General features: G+C 31.3%; 2 protein-coding genes across 2 annotated transcripts; both read left to right on the top strand.

The window, feature by feature from the left end:
• Window positions 1-359: 359 nt before the first annotated feature.
• On the top strand, window positions 360-8,962 carry LOC132720021 (RNA-binding protein RO60-like). Its single transcript, XM_060703996.1, has 10 exons — window positions 360-519; window positions 3,146-3,288; window positions 3,990-4,231; window positions 4,451-4,643; window positions 5,006-5,333; window positions 5,593-5,767; window positions 6,202-6,367; window positions 6,566-6,642; window positions 7,344-7,524; window positions 7,886-8,962. Exons 1-10 carry the CDS (start codon window positions 442-444, stop codon window positions 8,085-8,087), a joined length of 1,785 nt encoding a protein of 594 aa, XP_060559979.1. The 5' UTR covers window positions 360-441; the 3' UTR covers window positions 8,088-8,962.
• Window positions 8,963-10,432: 1,470 nt separating this feature from the next.
• On the top strand, window positions 10,433-21,371 carry LOC132720015 (RNA-binding protein RO60-like). The gene is made up of 8 exons (XM_060703991.1): window positions 10,433-10,885; window positions 15,482-15,621; window positions 16,041-16,300; window positions 16,916-17,102; window positions 17,637-17,902; window positions 19,331-19,496; window positions 19,837-19,910; window positions 21,298-21,371. The coding sequence occupies exons 1-8, from the start codon at window positions 10,814-10,816 to the stop codon at window positions 21,369-21,371; spliced, it is 1,239 nt and encodes a 412-aa protein (XP_060559974.1). The 5' UTR covers window positions 10,433-10,813.
• The last annotated feature ends 4,211 nt before the right edge of the window (window positions 21,372-25,582 follow it).

Genomic DNA, 25,582 nt, shown 5'->3' with positions numbered 1-25,582 from the left:
AAATACAACAGGGTAAACCCAAGTGTTTCCAAATATAATATTTATTCCAGTTAAAGAATTTAAATACTATTGATGAATGAATGAAACTGATACTGACTGTTTATTTTGTTAAATTATTGAATACCATAATTGAGATAATGTGCACAAATGTTTAAAATGAAAATGAATATTCGGCGGGCAATATGATGAAAGGAGATGGAAACCTAAGAAAAAAATCCCAATTGTTTCTAAAAATAGCTTTCCCACTTCGCATTTATAATATACGCAGGTTTTTAGAAAAGTTCTATAAATATAATTATATAAATGTAAATACGTGTGAAGAATGCGGCAACAACATGGGAAACCAATTTGGAAAGTATATAAAGGTTAAGCGAACAACAAGTTTGTACATTCCTTAGACTATCTGTGCAAACAGAAGGTCCGTCCAAAAGGTTTTTGATTATGTCTGGGCTACAGCCAGGAGAAGTTGTTTCTCAAAAACAAAAATTGTTCGAATCTTTAAAAGGAGGGGATAAACAGGTATGAAAAAATTATATATTCTGTTATAAGCATGGAATGTTTTGCCTTCCAAGTCTGATGCAGGGTTGCAATTTTAAATTAAATATTCTTTAGTTATATAAAACTTTCCAGATAGCTGGCTAACATTTATAGCCATATATCGCGGAATGGCAAAAATATAAATAATACGAGCGAGGCATTCAATAGTCTGACCATAAAAATATGTGTATGAATATCTTAATTTAATTTTTCAAATAATAATGGATGCATTGCATTCATATATATATATATTATACATGCAATGAATTAAAATAATAATAATAATAATAATAATTATAATAATAAATATAATAATCGAATGTCAAACAGGAGATACAGGCTACACTAAATTCGTCAACCAAAACTTATACATATTTTTTTTTAATTTCGAAAGAGAAATTCATTTGTTTCCTCATTCAGTTTACACTTCAAACATTTGTTTTGATTAAAAAAATCAAACACGAAATTTTTTTTTGGTATATTGGAAATTTCAATTGCAGGTACACTTAAATGTGAAACAATTCATTTTTTACAATAAAAAAAATCTTAGTTGATACCAAATCAGTCTAATGTCACTAAAAATGTTGTAAATTTAACCTAATTAAACACAAATGTTACATGAAAAGGATGGTAACGTAAATATTGTCTGTATGCCTGTTATTCCATTGTAATGAAAGTGTGTTGTAATAACATGGAATCGATTTTTTTTCATTATTTTTCAATTATTTCTAAAAAAAAAAAAGTCACCTTTCAGAGTTGTCGATAATTCGATAGTTCTGAGAATGACACAGATGTAAATGTAAATGTTTTAAAATGAACCTTCCAATACTGTTATATAACAATCGTTGTAAAACATAGAATTCGCAATGCGTCTATAGAATTCATTTTGAAATTTGCTACAGATGAACTGAACTTAAGTGTACCATATATGAAGCATTGTTAATCTTTATTTAAAAAAAAAAAAAAAAAAAAAAAAAAAAAAAAAAAAAAATAGAAAAATAAAGATCAAATAAAAAAGAAACAGATCAACAAATTATTTAAAATCTAAATTTATAGATTTTATACATTTGGTTTTATGAATTTACAATAAAAACCCAAAACACCGGATCTCCACTTAACCGAAATCCTCAGTAAACCAGGATATTAGCATTATAGAATAATAATGAATTAAGGAATAGTACATAGATAAATTAAAAAAAAAAATAAATAATAAATAAAAAAATAAATAAGTAATAAATAAAAAATAAATAAATAAATAAATAAATAATAAATAAATAAATAAATAAATTAATTAATTAATTAATTAAAGTTTCATCAAAACTGTATAATATAAGATCATCTATTAGTAAATAAGATTTATTTTATTCATTTAATTATTATTATGTAAATTAAATGATAAATCATTTCAAATTCGCTATCAAATTGTCTTGAAAAAGTGTCGTATCAAGAGATGTTTACAATATGTCCAATTGGTTAAGGAAGCTTATCAGGGCCTCCACTTATCTTAAAGTTTCATGTCATGTCAACTTGTTTTTTCTCGTTTTGACCAAAAACAATCCATGAAGACGTTATACTTAATACGCAATACGTTAAACATTCCATGAAGACGTTATGATTAATACGTAATACGTAGAAGTTTTTAATCATTGCAAAAAGACTTTGTTGAATTACGTGAGCTATTTATCAATGCGAGTAACGTCTTTGCGTCTTACTAAATATTTTATAAAAATTGTGAAATCAAGAAGTTTCGACAGGATTTTTGTCGAAGAGACAAAAGCTTCAAGCATATCGAGAAAATTCAGTTGCAATGCCCAAAAGCTTATGAACTTTGTCATTAAATTTTATCGAGAAAAGCAAAAACATCTTATGAATGCGAATAAAAATAAGTCGACTTAGCGCAAAACGTCTCACCAACTGTAGGCCCTGATACGCTTCCGTAAAGAGCAACTCAAATTAATACGGCAAAGCGTAAGGTTTTCTGTCAACCCTTTTAACTTTAATTATGATAACAATATGAAAAGATTTAGTCCACAAAACACTGTTTAAGTTAAGGTCGTTTTGTAAAATAATGATGAACAGAACGCGACTAAACGTTCCTAACATATGGTGGCATATTTCTGCCAACAGTTATCCATATAACTAACTAGTTAATTAAGAGGTTAACTAGTTACGTAACTAGGTAACCTCTTAATATTTAGCTGGTAAAACAATAAAAGAATGGCAGTTGTAGGCACTAACATGCATTTATTTCCCGTTATGATCTTTTGTTAATTGAAAAAAATAACTAGTTACGTAACTAGTTAACCACATAACAAACTAGTTAATTAAGAGGTTAATTAGTTACGTTCACTAGTTACGTAACTAGTTAACCTCTTAATTAACTAGTTAGTTACCAAGTTATCTGGTGGCAGAAATATTCCGCCTTACTAACAACTGAATGTTTTAAGTTAGATTATCAAGTTTTCATGACATTTGAATAAGGTATATTGTAACGTTATGCACAGTTAGATTAGGTTTCCATAGTTGCTGAAAAATACGTAATGGTAATAGTAAAATTTGCCTGCTCTTCTTTTAATACAGATAATTAATTGTATTAATTCATTAATAGGTGCTCAACAATGAAGACGGTTACGTACACAAGCTCGACGACTTAAAACGCTTACAAAGGTTTCTCATTATGGGAACTGAAGGCGGGAGTTATTACGCGAAAGAACAAACACTAACACGGGAAAACATCAGTTGCCTCGACAGGTATTATATATACTCATATAGTCACCTATGCTACATATACTTTACGAAATTTTTAAAATGAGTTCAAATATACCTGAAAAATCTATCCTCTATCCTCCAAAATGTATGCATAATTAATATTGAATGTTTGATTTGTCTAATTCTAGTATCTACCTGAATGATTTTATGCATAATCAATATTGCTAATGAATACTGATCAATCAGTAGTAAACTATATGTCAGTGAGATTTATAATAATTCACTTTAATTTAAGTGAAAGTCTATTGTTCATTGTATGTTGAAATATTTCTTACCTATCTTACGGATTTCAAAAATTAAATTTTTTTTTTAAAAGCCACTATGATGCAAACTTCGTTAAAATGTTTTGTGACATTGCTTTTTGAAATGTTTGAACCCGATTAAACAAAGAATTTTCCATTATATATATTATATTATGTGTATATGCAAGGAAGTTTTCCATCTACATTATTAGAACGTCGGCGCATCTAGTATTTAAGTATGCCCACTTATGCCTGAAATAAGCCACGGAAACCGTCTGAGGTCTCGTAATGTACATTTTATTAATTTCTTAATTGCAATGTTCTCTTTTTTCAAAAACTTTTGTTCAATGGGTATTACACATGCTTACATTGATGTCTCGGTGAATGAATTTCAGGTATAAGTTAAATGCAATTTTATTACACTGTTATTGTTTTCTGCAGACTTATAAGCGCTGGTAAAGGTCTACAAGCCGTTAATGAGATAAAAGAGGTCAGTGTAAACAGACGTAACGTAAAGCAGAATTCTGTGTTACTTGCATACTCGATATGTGCAAGATGTAACGATAAGGACACAAAAAGAGCCGCATACGCCGTAATATCCGAAGTGTGCCGAATACCAACACACTTGTTCATGTTTGTCAAATTCTGTGAACAAGAAAGCAAGAATGATATACAGGATGCAGGTATGGTACTGAACATGTCAAAGTTGTTTTTCTACTCACATATTACGGCTATCTAAATAGGGAAAATAGTTGCCAATGGCAAAAAAGGGCGTGATAATTCAATATTGAAATAATAAAACATTTAATGCCTTACAAGCTTTACATTTTTGTATATAATTCTGATATTTAACTAAATATTGGATTTGATATAAATTCTAGAATTTTGTTTTTTCATTTCAGTCTTTGTGGGATCAGGATGGGGCAGAGCACATAAGCGAGGTATCAGTAAATGGTACACAGACTTTGTGAATCAGCCCGAAAAACTGGCTCGTTTGGTCTCAAAGTTTAAAAATCGGGAAGGTTGGACTCATAAAGATTTGTTAAGGCTAGCACACACAAGTACTCGAGACAGATCAGTTGGCTTTATTTTAAGGTACATGTAGTTCTATGCTTGTTGATTTCTGACAGATGGTATTAGATTATTTCATTATGTGATAATGTCAAAATAGTTAAGCGCATATTTGCAGTTCATTTGTTACAAAAGTTAATATTCAATCAAGGTTAACACATTAAAAGAAGTAGAAGAGGTAAAAAACAACAAGATTAAAATATTGATGCAGAAACATTGAGATTTGAACAATTGCGCTGACAATTTCTAAAATCATGCAAAACTTGTTGTGCACATTCATATGAAAATTGTAAAGGAATGGTGATATGATTTGTGAAACGATTTTGATCGGATAATAGTACCAGATTTATAAGACTACTGTATTGTTCTATTTATCTGCATTATAGATTCATTGTCAGAGGATTGGAAAAGGCGCGTGAAATGTATATTGACAATGCAATGGACACGGACAATGATACTATCTCACAACTTGACAGACTTGACAAACTATTCACAGCTTTTGAAAAAGCATCCAACTGTTCAGACGAGCAGGAACTTTGTTCTTTGGTCCGGGAATACGAGCTCACATGGGAACAGTGTAATTCCGCCTTGTTGAAGAGTAAAGAAGTCTGGATGACTTTATTGCCTCATATGCCGATAGAAGCAGCCGTACGGAATCTTGGAAGAATGACGAGTTATGGACTGTTTACTGATAAAAGTGACAGCGAAAAACTTGTAATTATTTTAAAGTTTTTTAGCAGTTAAGATATGTTGTACACTAAACCTTTAGATATATTAAAACTGTTTTGTCAAATTGTAACAATAGTCATTGGCTGTTAATATTTATTTAGAATAAAATTGATCTAATGGGATTTACTTTCATAACAAGACACATTAACAAGTATATAGGACAAAAAGGATATATCACAATGGGCATAAATATAATACAGTTATAGAAATTTGTGCTATAACATTTATGTTTTAAATATTTCAGATCCTAGAAAAGATTCTTTCAATAGGTACTTTGGATGAAAGCGTTGCTCGCACAGAAATTAAGATAGACACCGATGATTCTGAGGCCAAAGGGGATCAGAGCAGAGTGAAAGCTAAAAGGAAAAACTTGTTGCATCCGTTCAAAATATTATTGGCAATAATAACCTACAAAGCAGGTAAATTTTTATTTTGTTATAACTTATTATGTACACTTTTGCTAGATATAACACAAGCAGTATAAAACGCAATTGTTTTTCTTCCATTACCCAATTTTACAAATAAACGTGTATTACACACTTAGTACACGGAAAACTAATATTCTTCTAGTCGCCTCCAGGAACGATAGTTAGGTAACTACCCGCCTATATGACTGAAATACTGTTTGAAAAAGGCGAAAAATGAAACAAACAAACAGGCAAATCTTCTAGTCGCGTGTTTTGAAAGCTATATGAGATGTTATTTTTAATTGATTCAGAGGCTTTGTTACCTTATGACATACTATGATCAAGCATTATTTCAACGCAATGACGATTTTTGCCTCTTTACATTTGACACTTATTGTTGTTTTATTTACGCACCCATGACTCCTCACATGTTATTGGCTATTTAGGGAAAGGTGACAAAGGAAGTCTCCAGTGGATTCCAAACAAGAACATAATCATGGCATTGGATACAGCCTTTTATCAGGCCTTTGAAGGTGTCGAGCCCACGGGCAAGAAATTTTACCTTGGTGTAGACGTTAGTGGATCTATGTCACAAGGAGTTTTAGGAATTGAGTATGTCAAAATTATAATCTTTTACCAATACTTATCTAAATATGTGATTTGACTTTACTATTTCGCTAGTTAATTCTTTGGTCTTTGGATAGCATAAAACATGAAGAAACTATAGAAAACGTCCTAAATAGGACAGTTTTTATTTTGACATCGGTAGAGTTTATTTCTGTCCTTTTCATTTATTCGTTGTTTTATCAGGAATATGACGTGCGCAACAGCTGCAGCGGCCATGATGATGGTCACGGCCAGGACAGAACAGAATTGTATCATTAAAGGTAAAGTATTTAGATAATTTAATTCAATATGTTTCCATGTTTCATATGTGTAAGAATTGTCTATGAGATCATTGTAAAATATGAAGTTTGGGGAACTTGTACGCTACTATTTATATCAACAAACAAAATGTTTAATTCCAGTCGTAGCTACCATGATGAAAAGCGATATAATTGACGTGGGTGATAATATAATAATGTAGCATAAGACATATGTCACATAATAATCTTAGAATGTCTGGCTCCATTTAAAGATAGAGTTAGATTTGATGATAAAATATCGAATACATTCGTCAGGAACATCAGTCAATGATAAAAGCACACCGAAATAAATCTCGAAAAGTAGAAATCATTTTATTATTGATATAGTTTATTCTTCAAAAAGCAAGATTAATGCTAAATTTCCTATAAATATATTTACGAGTTTGAAAGAATATAGTACGTGAAAAATCAGTAATAATACTTATAGAACATAAATATTCTATTAACACAACATATTTTATTAAAAAGAAACCACACGTAAGTGAAAGCATGTATCTACTTATTGCTTCAACATTGCAATACCTAAATTTCTTCATGCACTGTAAATTTATAGACTATAGCATTTATACCAAATGAAAGGAAGAAAACGTTTTGATTTAATGTATAATTATTTTGTAACGTTTTGAAAGTATGTATTTATATTACTATGATTCGTTTTAAAGGCTTCAGCTATGATATGAGAAATATTGGCATAAAGCCAACAGATAGCCTTGCAGAAGTTGAGAAGAAAATGAATGTTATACCTATGGGGTCAACAGATTGTGCGAAACCAATGCTCGATGCCATGGAAAATAAAATTAAAGACATTGATGTCTTTGTGATTTACACAGACAACGAAACATGGTATTTGACTTAAATCTACTATAATATTTGATATCGAAGATAAGTAAATAAGTCGAAATATTGACAATAAAGAATTAAAAAGTCATCTATCAATGATTCAGTTTAATATCTTTTTGTTATTCAGATGGGACAAATAATTTACCTCTTGACATATATTACAGTAACTTTATTATGAATGATTTTTATAGTCCCATGATAATTGTAATCGTCAACATTATTGTTAATTTCCTGGAAATTAAACTTAAATAATGCATGAAAGATCCAACCTTACATTCCTTAACAAAATAGACATCTATTTTGTTATATTTTGCTTGATTCGTTTGCAATATTTTACCTGAATTAAAAAAAATCAAATTTATAGGTTCGGCCGAATACATCCATGTGAAGCTATCAGACAGTACAGGAAGTACTCCGAGAGACGGAATGCCAAGCTGGTTGTTGTTGGAATGTGTGCCACAGAGTTCACTATTGCCGACCAAGACGATCAGAACATGATTGACGTAGTAGGCTTTGACTCTGCTGCACCAAGACTTCTTTCAGAATTTGCATTGGACAGAATATAAAGAACTGCACATTATACATATATTTTTAAATGATTGTTAAATGAATCACATTTTAAGTCAAATAGATTAGAATTTGACCATGTGTTCATTTTGCGGCATATAAAAAAACTTTACTTAAGAAGGAGCGATATGTAAATAAGTTCATTGGAAGAAGTATGAAAAAGAAAAATGAAATGCAATGAAAATGAGGAACAATATACTTTTTGTAGTATTACGATACACTCTATACTGAAGAAATGTTTGAAAATACGTATGCTGTAAGTTAATGCTGTTAATATCTTAAACTTGAACTTGTCACGTGTGTTAAAATGGGGATGCCAATAAATTACCTTGAAGTTTATAGATCTTGATAAGTCTACTTATTCAAGATCACTCGATGAATCTTTTACTGTAGAAAATGTTTATGACTATTCTGATTTCAAACCGTTTCAAGAATTGGTGGTTATTAAATCAAAGTTGCATAACTCGATAAATAAATACTGGGTATTACAGCTTATTCTAAGATCAGGTTTTTCTATAAAAAAAGTAAAAAAATATTATAAATAGATGTACATTAATTAAAAGTAGTTCCACGTTAGATTAACTTAACCTAACAGTATCATTTGTTGTTAAATAACTATATTTTTGATGTTTTGTTTTGTTGATGTTGCATACCATATACATTTGTATATATGTTTTGTATAAAAGTCCTCGACTGTATGAAAAAAAGTTTAATTACTTTATTTATATGTAAATACTTTTTTGAAGAACATTTTGCCATAAATATAATAGCATAATAATTTGTAAATATATGCTTTAGCTAATTGTCTTGTACATAAGAAAAATATAAATTGTAATGTGTTGCATTGATTGTGTAAATAAATACTTTACATCGTGTACATATTTGTTTTTTCTTTGTTAACTATAAAATATGAAAAACAAGATCAACAAGGAAGCACGGCATTCAATGACCCCAACAAAGGACGTCAAACAGGACAGAGTATACGGGCAAAATCATAGAAACCTACTGTGTAAGCAAAGATGAAAACTGATTAATGAAAATCAATTAAAATACCTACAAAAGGACAAGGGCGGTGGGGGTAAATTGAAAACAATTCAGGGAAAGGGGAGATAATTACCATGGACGAGAAAAACAAGAGGTGACACAAAAGTGTCAACACAATTGAACGTTACAATAACCAAGACATGCATCTTAGGAACACAGGGGGGGGGGGGCGCCGCCTTGTAACGATCAGCAGCATAAGCACTGCTGGGAAATTTAAACCGGCTTATTCTGACCCGCTGATCATTTATATTAAATTGGCTGTTTAGTTGAAGATGAATTGAACATACATGTACATATTATCATAATGAATTTATGAAACACATTTAAAAACATACAGATTGTTATGATAAATTTCACGTACACAATTATGTGATAGAATTAATGTACACGTTGGCACTCAAAATGATAATTTTGATTTTAAAATATACATTTTCATGATGCATTTAACACACATATAATACTTTTTTAACATACAAAGTTTCATGATGAATTAAACAATCGCATTTCAATAATGAATTTAATACACATATTAAGTAAACATAAAGTAGTAATCGTAAACGATTTCAATCTATTTTTGACATACACACAAACATAATAAATTTAGCGTTTTGTGATTATTTATACACACAAACATGATAAATTTAGCGTTTTGTGATTATTTAACATAGACAAAATAATGATGCGTTTGACGTTTTCCAATATCAATCAAATGTGTGTTGTTTCCTATATATGATTGTTAACCTTAATAACAAAAATTAAAGATAAAACTTAAAGAATTGTCACTATAAAGTTTAAATGTCATGTACGAGTATTAGTGAAATAATTTTAAATGATCGGCAGTTTTTTTTCTGTATTCAGATGGACATTGTATCTCAAGTGCATGTAAGTTTCTAAATAGCTTTCATGTGACAAAATGATGTTCTTGAGCAAAATGACGAATGTGCACGAGCAACTTCCAAATTAAAACAAATTTAAATTAATATTCCGCTATTTCAGAGCGTTACAAGGAAGACGCTAAGTTTTAACAGGCACAATTACAAATTCAGGATTTTAATACGAAGTTACAAAGCCAAAATTTACACGGACAGAACAAATTACCTTGCCTATATTTTTTCAAGCGGCCCGCATATTTTAGTAGTCGATAATGATGATTTAAACAATCGCAACTTTTCGGCCCTTTCCGACACAGTAGTATGAATACAGAACGGATACGGTTATTTCGGTGTAACCTACGCTAAAAAACTAAACATGTAAACAAAAAGTATTTTAATGCTGGGAGTTGTTGACAAGTTTATTTCCAATATATCAAGTAAACGTCCCCATAAAATAAGTGAATTCATATATAAAAAAGTAAACAATACAGTAATTATTTATATAGAAACCGAAAGTACAAAATGCAAACCAGTTGACTGTAAAGTCGGATTTGTTTAAAATTGTACATCAGTGGGCATTTTTTATTAAAAAGTGTTGTTAGACATATTTTAAACCATAATTGTACCGAAACACCTAATGTTCCTTTGTATGTTAAATATATACATTCGTTTTACATTACACTATGGTTCTGTTTACATGTAGAACGACTTTCAATCCGATAGCCGAGGACGTTCCGATTGTGTTTAAAACAGCTATCGATTTACAAATGAAAATTAAATTTTGATTTATAAAGCATCTTAGGATTATAATGGCTGGAATTCAAGAGGGAAACGTGGTGCCTCAGAATGAGAGATTGTTTGAATCGAGGAGTAATCCACAGGTGTGTAAACTTTAAATGAGTATATAAAATCGAAAATAGACTTAAACTAAATTTTCTAGTTTTATTTCCATCTTTAAATATTTGATCAAATTATCATGAAAATATAAAAAAGGTAAAATATTTGGTTTATTTTTTCAAACATCAATAAATTTGCAATATTTACTGACCTACATTACCATTTCACAAAAATCTACTTTCGTTTTCGAATCCGTGTCAAAACATGTTTAAATATCCTGTATGTTGTAATTTAGGATGTAACAACACTTAAGAGAAACTTTATATATGTATAATTATAATTATTCTTCTGAAACAATTTCCAAACATGAAAGAATATGTTAAATTATATGTTTATTCGCATTATAAGTAATCATTAAAATATATGCATTCATTTCTTACTGAAACTTTATCAAAAATAAATTTCTAATTACCTCCTATTATTTACATAAAATGTAAATTTGGTAATATCTTTACAATTAATGCTTTTTTGAACTTACAATATTGATGAATCTTCATTTGAGCATCATATTTATGATATAAAACCATAAAAATTTAAGTTACATGATCTTTCGAGGCACATTTTGCCTCGGACAAACATTTTTAGAAATGACAGCGTGTGTTTAATATTGTTTAAATAACATATTAGGTGTATGTTAGTTAGATGTTTTACAGCTTAAAAATGTAGCGCTGAATGTGCAGTTATGTGTTGTAAATGTAGCAAAATGTAAACAAAGTTGTATTGTGACTTCCATACACAATACTAATTCACTATGACTATACTATCAGAACTGAAGATGCAAACGTTTATGTATATACCAAATGAGTATGAATTTGGAAACTGTAAAAATAAATCAAGAAATTAACAGATTTAATTATCTTTAGAAAGAAAAATGATCATAGTATGTTTATCTAAATTGCAAGGTAGTGCTGAAACAGAAACATCAAACAATGTGTACGTCTTTTTTTAATGAACATCATTGGTGGTTGAAAGTGTATATTGTCTAATGATTTTGTCCCATTTTTGTGTCGCCTCTACGGAGTAGTGGCGACATATAGGGACCACTTCTCCGTCGTCTGTCTGTCTGTCTGTCTGTCCGTCTGTCCGTCCGTCCGTCACAAAACTTGTCCGGACTACTCCTCATAAACTACTGGTGCAATTTCATCCAAACTTTCAGGAATGATCAGTACCAAGTCTAGTTGTGCATATTGTCAGCATTTTCCGGTTCAATGATTTTTGTTTGAGTTATGGCCCTTTAATAATTTTTATTTTTAAAGTTTGTCCGGACTACTTCTCTTATACCACTAATGCAATTTCAATGAAACTTTACAGGATTGATCTGTAGCTCAAGTCCTTGCGCATATTGCACGGGTTTTCCGGTTGAATGATTTTTGGCCGAGTTATGGCCCTTTGATAAAAAGGTGTTTTTTTCTGTGTGTTGCCAGATACGCAAAAGCTTGTCCGGACTACTCCTCATAAACTGCTGGTGCAATTTTATCCAAACTTTACAGGAATGATCAGTACCAAGTCTAGTTGTGCACTGTCCGTCTGTCACAAAATTTGTCCAAACATGAAATTGGCCATCATGAGGCGACACATGTGATTACTGATCGCTCTTGTTTTCTAACTCTGATATATTGAATTGGTTTAATCAGCAATATCTTTTCATACAATGACTATCCATTAATTTTGTGTATAATACTGCGCTATGTAAAAAATTTCAGCCAATGGTTAGTGATGGTAAAGTCTGCATTTATTCGCGCCACAAAGTTTTTATTTCACTAATGCTGACCTATACATGAATAATCAAAGGTAAACTGACAACATTACAAGACTTAATGAGTGTTTTAATTTGTACTTTTCGATTTCGATACCAATTATACTCTTTTTTCCCCCTGTTCAGACTACGGACGGTGGCAATATTGCAAAGCGTCCTGGTAAAAAAAGAGTGAAATAAGAATCCCTAAAGAAAGCTCAACGCAGCAAAATTGAAAATGTTGCAGGCTCGGTTTGATTGAGAAATCTTTATGTTCTATGAAGAAAATTAACTCCTTATTTGCAGTTTTAAACGCCTTATAAGGACATTGTTACACATAATTATAAGTTTAAATAGTCTGGTGATGAGATATAAACATTTTATTAGGACTTTAGGGCTCCTTTTCCAGTTAGTGGCTTCAGCGTTGAAATGGATTTTTTCAACATGAAATAATTGCTATTAATTCACCTTTTATCCGAACAGCAATCCAGATTAAAAACGAATTTAACTATATTTAATGTCTACAATATATTTAAAATCAAATCAGAACCAAAAATTAGTTTTTAAATACAGATCCTCATATTTAAGCTACGAGATTGTTTTGTCGTGAGCTATGCAGTTATAGATTTATATAATTATTTCACATGCGCGAGTTCTCTTACTGTTATTTTATAATTTTGTCATATTCCCTATTAATTGTAGATTTTGATTTATTTTCCTATCTGGTTTCTTTTTTTTTAAATTTATTATACCTTTATGACATACATGTACATAAATTTCATATACATTCATTTCACAAAGTTACATAATAATATCAAATCAAATCATAATTTGTTTTTAGTGAATGTTATCTCTAGCTTAATTTTTACTTATGTCATAGAATTTTTTAAAATTTTTCATATAAGGTAAGGAGGAGAAAAGTCAAATTAATAAAAAAATGATGGAGAAAGTATTTGTTTTTTAAGTCTTTCCTAAATGAAAATAGAGTAGAAAAGTTTTAGGTAAAAAAAAAGAGAAAAAAAAATGAGGGAAGGTGTGAAAAAAGAGAGATCATACCCATGTATCATAAACGCATATCTGGTTGCTTTTTACCTTTTATCACAACATGAAGTCAACAATTGGTGCGTAGTAAACGTTTAAAGACTAGAATTGCTTGATATAAAGTCAGACATGCGGCATACATGTGGAAAGATTTAGATTTAAAGTTAAATTTGTAAACAATGACATACAGGTGATTTCCAAACCTTCTCCCTTCCCCCCTCTCACCTTTGCAGCCATTATCACTTTAATTCCCATATGGGCCCGTTTTAATTTATATTATTTCACATTACATGTTTAACTGATTCACCCTTATGTCTACTCCATGTTTTTTTGTGCTTCTGGGTGCCCTACTTGGATGTGTCGGGAGTGGGGGGGGGGGGGCTGCGTCCTGTGAGCGTTGCCTTTGCCTTGTTGATCTTTATTCTTGTTTTTTTTTTATCAAAAATGATATCTTAATGAAGCGTTCGGTACCAATGATCTATTGGATACTGATACAACGGGAAAGGTAACAAGATAAACTTTCGATTTAGTGTCAGGATATAGACCATGTTTGCATATGATTGTTTTATATCAGTTATTATTCAAGCTATGCTTTATGTTCTATAAAAATAACTAAATTAGGTAATTAGAAAATATATAATATTACATATAAGAAAAACATTATAATTAGGTCTTTGCTTAACAAGGACCTCATCAAGCCGGTGCTTGGGGTCGGAGGCATGTTGTACTTTCTATTATCACTCATGAACAGATTCAAACAAACAGAGTTTACAAGTTTCACTTTTAAGTTTTGATTTAATTGCTGTTGATGGATCTCCCCCTTCCATATTTGTATAATGGGATGAAAGCAAAACTTATGGCTTCTGGTTGTTGTTCCTAAACTTGGTTTAAATCCCATACTTACTCTGCGTGTTTCTTACATACTAAATAAGCTCTATATTATACATAAATATCCCGGTCGATGAACATTTTTCTTTGTTATGTGAATAAAATTATTATATAATACAGTTTTAGGTTTGGGTCAATACTACTTTTAATAGCGAAGAAAAAACGCGATCTTAAAGGGTATCAATCTATATCTCATGAAATATTTAAATAAAATTTATCAACAGTAAGATTATATTGGTTCCATGATTATATGACTAATTCCTGAAAAAGTTGTAACATAGAATGTCTCTCTTACTAAATACACATGAATAATGTACGTAAACAGAATAAAATGTCCCGGAACAAAATAATTATTTTGCTATTTTAAGTAGGGTTTTTATCCATTTAGCGATGATTTTGTGCATGCGCCATTCGCTTTTAAGGAAATAAATTACCATATTTATTTCATACAAGCATTTTGGAAGTATACGTTTTTAAAATTCAAACAATAACTTTTGCATCAGATATATAACTTTATAATTGAGCCGTGTCACGACAAAACCAACATAGTGCGTTTGCCACCAGCATGGATCCAGACCAGTCTGCGCATCCGCGCAGTTTGATCATGATTCATGTAGTTCGATATCAGTTTCTCTACTTGTTAAAGGCTTTGTAAGCGAACAGCAAGGATCCTGATCAGACTGCATGGATGCGCAGGCTGGTCTGGATCCATGCTGGTCGCAAACGCACTATGTTGGTTTTGTCATGGCGCGGCTTATATACTTTTATAGCTCATATGGGTAATACTGATGATGGTTCAATAGATTGTTTAATAAAACCTTTTGGTTTGATACCGAGTGGAGCAAAAAGTTTAGCCTAATCATTTGATCATACGTATTTAATACTGTATTGTAACTGTATTGTAACTTGTTTTCAGATTCCGAACAATGTTGGAGGTTTTGTATACAAACTTGATGACAAAAAGCGTTTACGCAGATTTCTTATCATTGGGTCTGATCGCACATGTTACGCTATGAAAAAGGAGCTAGAAATTGAAAACAAAAACACGATTAAAAGGTATGAATGCTTTTGTTTCTTTAATAATATGCCACAAACAGAAGAGTTTGATAAGACTTATTATTTTTATATATGTTTCAGGATTGAAAAACGTGTTTAGGTTAGTCAGTTTCGGCAGATAATATAGAACAGTTTCGTTCATATAGATGTCACGAGTATAATCACCGCTTTACTCATATAATGAAAATCTCTAAACAAAATTACTAGAATATATAAAACATGTATATTCTTTATAAATGGGTGCTCTGTTGTGAAAAGACAAGAAATGAAAAACGTTTGTCTTATATTGCTTTTTTATTGCTTTGAACATATCAAAATTTAAAGCAAAATTTCCCTATTCACTGCAAAAATGTTTTATATATAAATTTTGCTTATGTTAGCCGAGTTTAATTAAATATATCGTGTTGTAACGTTTTCAGACTGATACGAGAAAATAACGGGGCGGAAGTTGTCAAAACAATCAAGGATATCAGCAAAAGTAGGCGAAATGTACGTCAAGATGCTCTCTTGTTCGCATTCGCCGTTTGTGCGAGGTCAAACGACACGAGTACTAAACGTGCAGCATATGCAGCACTGTCTGATGTCTGTCGAATACCAACACATCTTTTTATGTTTATTAACTACTGCGAGGAAGTGAGCAGCGAGGAACCGTCAGACACTACAGAAGAAAGAGAAGCCGGTTCGTATGCTATTATTTCTTTATTCAAAGCATGAACGATAGGATAGTATGTCAAATTGCAAATAATGTTGTTTTTTTTAATTATTATTTCAATTTAGCAGTTGGAACAGAAACTTTATTTTAGATAAAAATCCACAAGCACTGCATGATTATAATGATTCTACCAGATGATTTGGGGCGTCCGTGGCCGAGTGGTTAAGGTCGTTGACTTCAAACCACTTGCCCCTCACCGCTGTGGTTCGAATCCCGACAGGGACTTTGGAGTCTTTCATGTGAGGAAGCTATCCAGCTAGCTTACGGAACGTCGGTGGTTCTACTCAGGTGCCCGTTCGTGCCTGAAATAATGCACGGAAGGGCACATGAGGTCTTCCTCCACCAGTGAAGCTGGAACGTCGCCGAATGACCTATACTGTGTCGGTGTGACGTAAAACCCAAAACAAACAAAACCAGATGATTTAATTCAGATTCAACAGTTACTATTACCTATTTTATGTTTGTTAGTGTCTTACTTTCTGTATCCAATAAGGGAAAGTAGTAAGCTATTATGATATCTTTTTAGCATGTGTAGCGAAATACATGATTATTATTTTTGAATGTATTGTTTTTGTCTGAAAGGAACCACCGGATGGGGAAGGGCACATAAGCGAGCAATACAATCCTGGTATACAAAGTTTGAGCAGAATCCTGAAATACTAACTCGCCTTATAAGAAAATACGGTAAAGGCTACAAATGGAAACATAAAGATGTCATTAGGTTGTGCCATGCAAAAACGGATGATAATGTTATGAAGTTCATATTCAGGTACAAACAACACAAAACATTTAAACTTAATTCTGCTTCTTTGAAATAGTAAAATAGCTTAATGTTTTTTTCATACATTAAAGCATAACGGCCTTTCTTCTGTTTGTACCTCTAAAGACGTAACGTTACGTCGGTGCATGGAACTAAATCCTGTATACATGTTCACAATCGTACTTTCTCATGTCTATCATATGGAACTGCAAAGGATTAAAACAAATACAAAAATCTCGCACTGAGCTTAAGTTTCCAAAATGTTTCGGATAGATGATCGATTTTCTTTGATGTAAATAGTTTACCTGAAGAAACGTGAATATTTAAGTATATGATAAATATAGGCGCTCAACATTGATTATTTCCTTTCAAGTTAGCAGAGACAGATAATCTGAAAAGGGTCGCCTTATCTTGATAACCTACACAAGTAAAGAGACAAAACTAAATCCTCGGGGACATTATGTGTATAATATTTATTTGTATATCTATCATTTATTTAAAACCAGATTTTATATAAATATTGTGCTTACATTCATATTTTAGCTACATTATCAAAGGGTACCAGAAATCTATGACAGAGTTTAGGCAAATCTTTTCCGAAGCCTCAAATGAAGAAAAAGCTAAGCTGACAAATATACGCGATTTGATAAAAGTTTATGATGATGCCTCTCGGTGTCAAAATGTTCAACAACTCTGCCATATGATTAGAGAGCATAAACTTGCATGGGAGCACTGCAACCAAACGCACATTAAAAACAGAGATGTATGGCATAGTCTCCTTCCTCAATATGCCTATAAAGAGGCTTTTAGTTCGGAAAATCTTAGCCGAATGACAAAGTATGACTACTTACAGAAATAGCGAAGATGAACAAATGGTAAACTGAGATGGTATTCCTTACCTATCCTGTTTTATTTCGAATATTTTATTTCAATGCTTAATATAACATTAAGTGTATTTTATGTAGGGTATTGTGTGCAGCTTTTTTTCAATGTCGTATAGAACATAAACCATTTTTATAACTAATATGTATTGAGATACCGAAACAGAGTGCCTATGTAACAGGTTCCAACAAATTGTAACAAAGAACAACCCTAGATAGAATAAGGAAGAATCAAATATTAATATGGTTTAAATCTTCATATAACACTTGTATAACAAAGGTATGATTATTTCAGTTGCAATATTAAAATACAAACATTGCATTATTGTCAAAATAATGAGGTACAATGTGTTTTGATTTCAATTCAAATGTTTTATAAAAAAATTGTCTCCCACAAAGGTACTTGATAAGATAAGAACTATACAACATTCCATTGCGACCCCATAATAGCAGTCAGGACTTTCATGGAGGACCAATTATCTGTTGATGAGAAATGGAGGATGAACATCCATGGGAATGGGAATCTTACAAAAAAACTACCTTCATCCGCTGAAATTGCTTAACTGCATGGACAAGCCTACAAAACAGGTTTTATTTTTTCAAATAATCTTTAAAAGAGTTTTATGGCAAACATTTATTTTTTGTGTTTTTAGAAAGAGTTATGCAAAATCTGAGAAATATATACTAACGTATTCATTTTTGGCAGTAATAATTAACACAACCAAAACATGTGCATGACAATAAATCTAAAATATTTTTTCATGTACATTTGATTATGTTTTACAAATAAACAACTATAGAATCAGAAACACATTCAAATTTTATTTTAAATGTTTCAAGTTAATACTGTTACATCATCCTGTTAAGGGAACGCCTCGAACAAATTGAGACTTTCATGTTAACACGTTGGAACTTAACTTTGACATTGATATTAATAATGAACAGTAATGAAACATAAAGTTACTAGTAATTGTTTCAATTTAACACATTTATTTTTTTGCATGTAGTATTTAATAATCAATAAATCAGCAGCATATTCCTTTTATTGCATAACAATACAATAACACTTGCTAGATATTAAATGACGAACACAAACTTTTATACGCCATTAACAAAACAGTACAGATATAAAATGTTTTGGTATAGACTATCCAACATTAGATAAAGTCAATAAAAAAGATAGTTAAATGGAAATGAAGTATGATACTTATAATGCAAAACTAAGCATCATTGAAATAGAAATAACACAGGGACGATATTGCAATATTCTTAATAAAGGGAAAAATAGCACGCTTTTAAAATTTACCAATTAATTACAATAAAAAAAAAAAACCCAGCTAAATTAAATAATTTCAGGACATAGTGAAAGACGTGACAGTCAATGGACACCGAATCAAAAGGTAGTAGACGCATTAGAAGAGGCATTTTACAAAGCGTATTCTGTTATTGAAAGAACCAATAAAACATTCTACTTAGCAGTCAATACCAGTGTTTCAACAAAGACTTGTATGTATGATAGTAGGTAAGCTATTCAGTTTTAATCACAAGTATACAAATTTTTAAATTGTCTATTTTTAAGTAACTACAGCCGGCGCTAAGAAGTATTTTACCAAAATCACCGGTATGCAGTTTTTACTGCACATTTTGCAGCTTTTTTTTTACTAAAAACCCGCTAATGTGACACGATAAGTTATGTTTTGAACATTCCATTTAGAGTTTCATGTTGAAAGTAATTTGATTTTTTTCGCAATTATTAATTACTTTATGAGCGGTATCTTTTTTTCTTAACATTAATTTTATTCATTGCCCATTAGATGATTGTACTAAATCAAATTAAGGGATATAACGATTTTATTTTGAAGTATAACACATTCGATGGCTGCTGCTGCAATGCTGATGTTGTTTGCAAGAACGGAGGATAACTGTATTATAAAATGTATGTTCTTTTATTTTCTGTTAATCATTAAACACACAACGGTCTAAAATTTGCTTTCAAATATGTAGGTAATATTGCAGTTTCGTTTGAAACAGTTCATATATAATCACACAAGAACAAATAAAAGTGATGTTACAAAGAATTGCATGCGTAGATACATTAATGAATTTCAAAATAAAAACTAGAAATGTGTCATCATGCCACGGATGCCCCCGCATGCAGCCAAAATTTCAGATGTTATAATATTTAGTTCCAAATTTGTTTGCACAAATTATTGTTTTAATTTAAGTTCAAAGCCCTTAAAACTTTTCAATGTTAACACAAACCATTTTCATACAATGTTCAAGACACTGAAATTATTCAGTCTTAACCTTTTGAAAATAGCATATTTCATATTTGTAGCCAAAATAATGGCTACATACATTTCCATAAAAGTATGAGTGCTGAAACTGAAAGTTCAAAATTTGTCCAATATTCAAGAGAGATAAGTTTGTCCAAAATCATTGAACCACGACCAAATTCACACTTAAACTGCTTATTCCTAAGATGTATCTGTATTATTTTCAAAGTGAAAGAGACATAACTCTGCCAAAAAATCATCGAACCATAACCAAATTCCAACTTGACTTTGACATATCCATATGTCAAATTTGAGTTGAATGTGTTGTACCGTTGGGGAGATAATGAACGGAAACTGAAAATTTCATATTATTTTCAAAGTACAAGGGGCATAACTCTGCCAAAAATCATTGAACCATGACCAAATTCGAACTTGACCTGTATTTTCTCATGACATATCCATATGTCAAATTTGAATTGAATGTGTTGTACCGTTGGGAAGATAATGAACGGAAACTTTGAAAATTTCATATTATTTTCAAAGTAAAAGGGGCATAAACTCTGCCAAAAATCATTGAACCATGACCAAATTCGAACTTGACCTGTATTTCTCAAAATGACATATCCAATTTAGTCAAATTTTGAGTTAAGTATATAGCATGACCGTTACTAAGATAATGAACGGAAACTGATGATGACGGAATGACAGAATGACGGAATGACAGAATGACGGAAGGACGGAATGACGGAATGACGGAAGGACGGAACAGGGTAACACTATATGCCCCTGCCATTACATGGCGGGGGCATAAAAATGGTGATTAAACAATATCCAAAATGGAAAATGTAGCATGAATGAATAGTGACATAGTATAAATAAAGGTTTTTGTTCCGAAACTAGGTAATTTATTTAGAAATGTATTTCAACCAAAACCGCAAAATCAAAGATGCATTATCAAATGAATTAAAAAAGCAGCTAATATGAGTGCATTTTTTTCATTACAATAAAAAGCTATTATTGACTTATATTTATCTTATTTCATTACAGCATTTGGTGGTGAAAGGGTTGAAGACCTTGGTATTTTGGAACGGACAAGTTTGAACACTGGAACAAAAAATTAAAACAATCACCACATTAAGCTGTGCACAACAAAAATCAATCGAAATGAAAAATAAAAAACATCGATTTTTTTACTACACAGAAGTAAAACTGGTAAGTCTTTCATAACAAATTAAATCAATCAGTCTTAATTTTTTTCTTTCCCTTTACCTCACATTCCTTTGGGAATTTCCACCTTTAACAAAATTTAAATTTAATAACATGGGGCACTTTCATTTTTTGTCCCAGATTTAAAACAAGGCCAGTGGGGTTTAAATTGAAAAATTGTTTGTTTTTGGGTTTTAGTGGGGTAAGTCATCCGTATAAGCCCCCAAAAAACAGAGAACACTCTGGAATTCAAAGTTAGACTATTGTATGTGCAATGAATCTACAGATCTCACTTTATCAGATCAGGAGGATCCTTTAGTGTTGGATATTGTCGGGGTTGACGCCAACGCCCCTTGCTTTGGATCATATCGGATATTCGCAAAAGGAATATTAAGTAGACAAAACACATCAAAAATCATGGCCTTCTTGTATCATAGTACTGTATATACTTTAACGTTACTTTCATTGGATTGTTTTAGTAACAATGTACCCACATTATGAATAGTTGCACAAAAGCCTATGTTATTGTAAAATAAGGTAAAGGACTTCTACTTATTGATTATCTTGTTTTGTGATATATTTGACTGCTGCCATGAATTCCTCGAACGCAATGTAAAGTTCTACATCTTTAATGATATTGCTGTTGAAAACGTTGGATTTCATTAGATTGTGTTTACATTTGTATTATCAATGCACAGCATCGGCAAATTGTAAAATGACTTCTTGTAACACCAACGAAGACAGTAACAAGTATAATATTAGTCCGCTATAACGAAAGTACTTTGGCGATGTACAAATGGCTATGTACTCCGCGTTGAAATCAGACCAAACAACTTATTAAAAATCTTTTTACTAATTAATTAACTTCCCTAAAAGTCAAGGTTTTGCTATTGTTTATAATATAACATTGATTCATTTAGATTTCTCAACATACCGTTTGGTTAGTGGGGTTTGAATATAGTACTCAGTGATAAAGAGTGTGAGTTATAACATTTGTTAACACGGGAGTTTACTATTCTTATATGTACGGAGGACCGGGAACTGTACGTTCTTACCAGCATTTGACAGTACAACCATAATATTAAGATTTGTATAACAACATATTTTAATATTATGCCGTACATGTGAATAAGGGACCAACAAGAGCCATGTCAACATGGCCATCCCCCGCCGAATGTGTTTGCTCATTGAAAGAATGTATATGTAGTACAGCAGAATAATTCCATTTTAAGAGGTCTTTTGGTAATAAAAAATGATGGCTATAGTGATTACAGATTTGAAACCAATGTGAATACTGATGGCTGAAAATAACAAAGGGCAATAACTGAAAAATAATGCAGGGTAGGTTATCATTCTTGTGTGCTGCATCCCTCCTCAGTAAAATCTATCCACCTATGAAGTTTCAAGTTGATACCTCAAATACTTTTTGAGAAAAAAATTGAATTGAAAAATTAAGTATGAAAAATAACAAAGGGCAATTACTCAAAAATTATAAAAGGTAGAGTTATCATTCTTGTGCACTGCACACCTCCTGAGTTAGATCTATGCACCTATGAAGTTTCATAATGATATCTCGAAGGCCTTTTGAGTTATGCTCTGGACAAAATTAATTTTGAAAAATAAAATAAGGGCAATAACTAAACAATAATGCAGGGTAGAGTTATCATTCTTGTGCACTGCACTCTTCCTCAGTGAGATCCATCCACCTATGAAGTTTCAAGTTGATACCTCAAATACTTTTTGAGATAAGCTCCGGACAAAATAGTATGAAAAAGAACAAAGGGCAATTACTCAACAAGTGTACAGGGAAGAGTTATCATTCTTGTGCACAGCATTTCTCCTCAATAAAATCTATTCACCTATGACATTTAATGTTGACATCTCAAACACTTTTGAGTTATGCTCCACTCGGGTGAAAAATTAGGTATGAAAAATAACAAAGGGCAATAACTCTAAAATTATGAAAGGTAGAGTTATCATTCTTGTGCACTGCACACCTCCTGAGTGAGATCTATGCACCTATGAAGTTTTATTTTGATATCTCAAAGGCTTTTTGAGTTATGCTCTGGACAAAAATTAATTTTGAAAAATAACAAAGGGCAATAACTCAAAAATTAGCAGGGTAGAGTTATCATTCTTGTGCACTGCACTCCTCCTCAATGAGATCCATCCACCTATGAAGTTTCAAGTTGATACCTCAAATACTTTTTGAGATAAGCTCTGGACAAAATAGCATGAAAAAAAACAAAGGGCAATAACTCAAAAAATGTATAGGTAAGAGTTATCATTCTTGTGCACAACATTCCTCCTCAATAAGATCTATCCACCTATGACATTTCATGTTGATATGTCAAACACTTTTTGAGTTATGCTCCACTCGGGTGAAAAATTAAGTATGAAAAATAATAAAGGGCAATAACTTTAACATTATGAAAGGTATAGTTATCATTCTTGTGCACTGCACACCTCCTGAGTGAGATCTATGCACCTATGAAGTTTCATGTTGATATCTCATAGGCTTTTGGAGTTATGCTCTGGACAAAAATCAATTTTGAAAAATAACAAAGGGCAATAACTCAAAAATTATGCAGGGTAGAGTTATCATTCTTGTGCACTGCACTCCTCCTTAATGAGGTCTATCCACCTATGAAGTTTCAAGTTGATTACTCAAATACTTTTAGAGATATGCTCCGGACAAAAATGTCGGACGGAAGGACGGAAGGTCGGACGGACGGAGACTATTTCTATATCCCCCGCCGCCTTTTCGGCGGGGGATAATAAAATGGAATGATAATTAGTCAACAATATCAGTATATCAATTGTTAATTTGAATATTTGATCTTTTATTCGCTATCATTTAGTTTTTTTCTACTATTTCGTTATCTTTGTATCCAGTACTGATACTGAAAAATAAGAGACTTTCTGTACACTAAGGTTTCATAATTACCGCCGTATCGGCTTTGGGTGATTTATAATTATAAGTATATTCTTGTTTATGAGTTGACTGCTACAATATATTTTACTAGTTAACATTAATCACTGACATTCATGAACGGGTTCAATCAAACTGAGTCCACAACAGTGATTTAGGCTGTAATACTGTCTACTTGATTCGTGAAATAAAGGGAGAATGAACACTTTAAGGGACACACTGTTGACATGTTTTATAGGAAGGAAACCACCAATGAACCTATTAAGTTAAACGTGTTAAAATGACTTTTTCCTAATTTTAAATGAGTTACTTTTGTTATTTAAGTCACATGTAAGCGGTCCATCAAGAGTAAATAATATGTAAGACATAAATATGAGCAAACTTTGCTTTGAAAACTAAATCTTGCATATATATTTTTTTTTAATATTTTAACTATATAATTGGAGTTATGTTGCAAATAACTACAACTGAGCATAGATTAATATAATGATGTTTGGAATTTGCAACATATATTGTTGTAGTTTGATTCTATAAAATTTAATGATTATTATTCAAAATCATCTACTCTACCAATATTTCTAAATATTTTTCATTATTTCTATCCATTTTTGTAATGGCAAAGTCAGTGCTAATCTATTTAGCTGTTCAACCTTCTTTTGTTCAAAACTGTATTCGTTTCTCTTCTTAACGTTGTTACTTTGCAATGTATTGTAGCATATCTTTCTTTAAAAGCGATTTATTCTCATTCTTTTATTGTGAAGCTGTGCTAAATTAGTTATATACAACTCTCACGATTGAGAAATAATTGATAATGAAAAATGTTAAGGATGACAATATTAAACTCCCTGAACTATGAAAACGACTGCCCCACTTTTTGTATAAAATGAACATTACATACGTTTACAGATAAAATATGTTTGTCAAAGGGTCACTGACTATTCAGTTTACGTTTATCATAAAATAAGAACAAGTATGACAAAATGTAAAGTTATGAATTATACCTGTATTCTTGGATGGACATGATGTTAATTTAAAACCACAATTGGATCTCATGTATGTTTATAAACAATCACACAGCTTCATACATATTCATTAGCGAGTTTATGTATTAATTGATGCATTTTAAAAGTTATGTTTGATATATTTCCATGTGCTGAAAAGGCTGTTCAATATGATTTATTTGTCTTTTACATT

Source organism: Ruditapes philippinarum, unplaced genomic scaffold (genome assembly GCF_026571515.1).
Source record: "Ruditapes philippinarum isolate M1 unplaced genomic scaffold, ASM2657151v2 ctg8401_1_1_1_1, whole genome shotgun sequence".
Classification (NCBI taxonomy): domain Eukaryota; kingdom Metazoa; phylum Mollusca; class Bivalvia; order Venerida; family Veneridae; genus Ruditapes; species Ruditapes philippinarum.
Note: the sequence above shows the minus strand (reverse complement) of the source record. Positions and strands in the feature narration are given on the sequence as shown.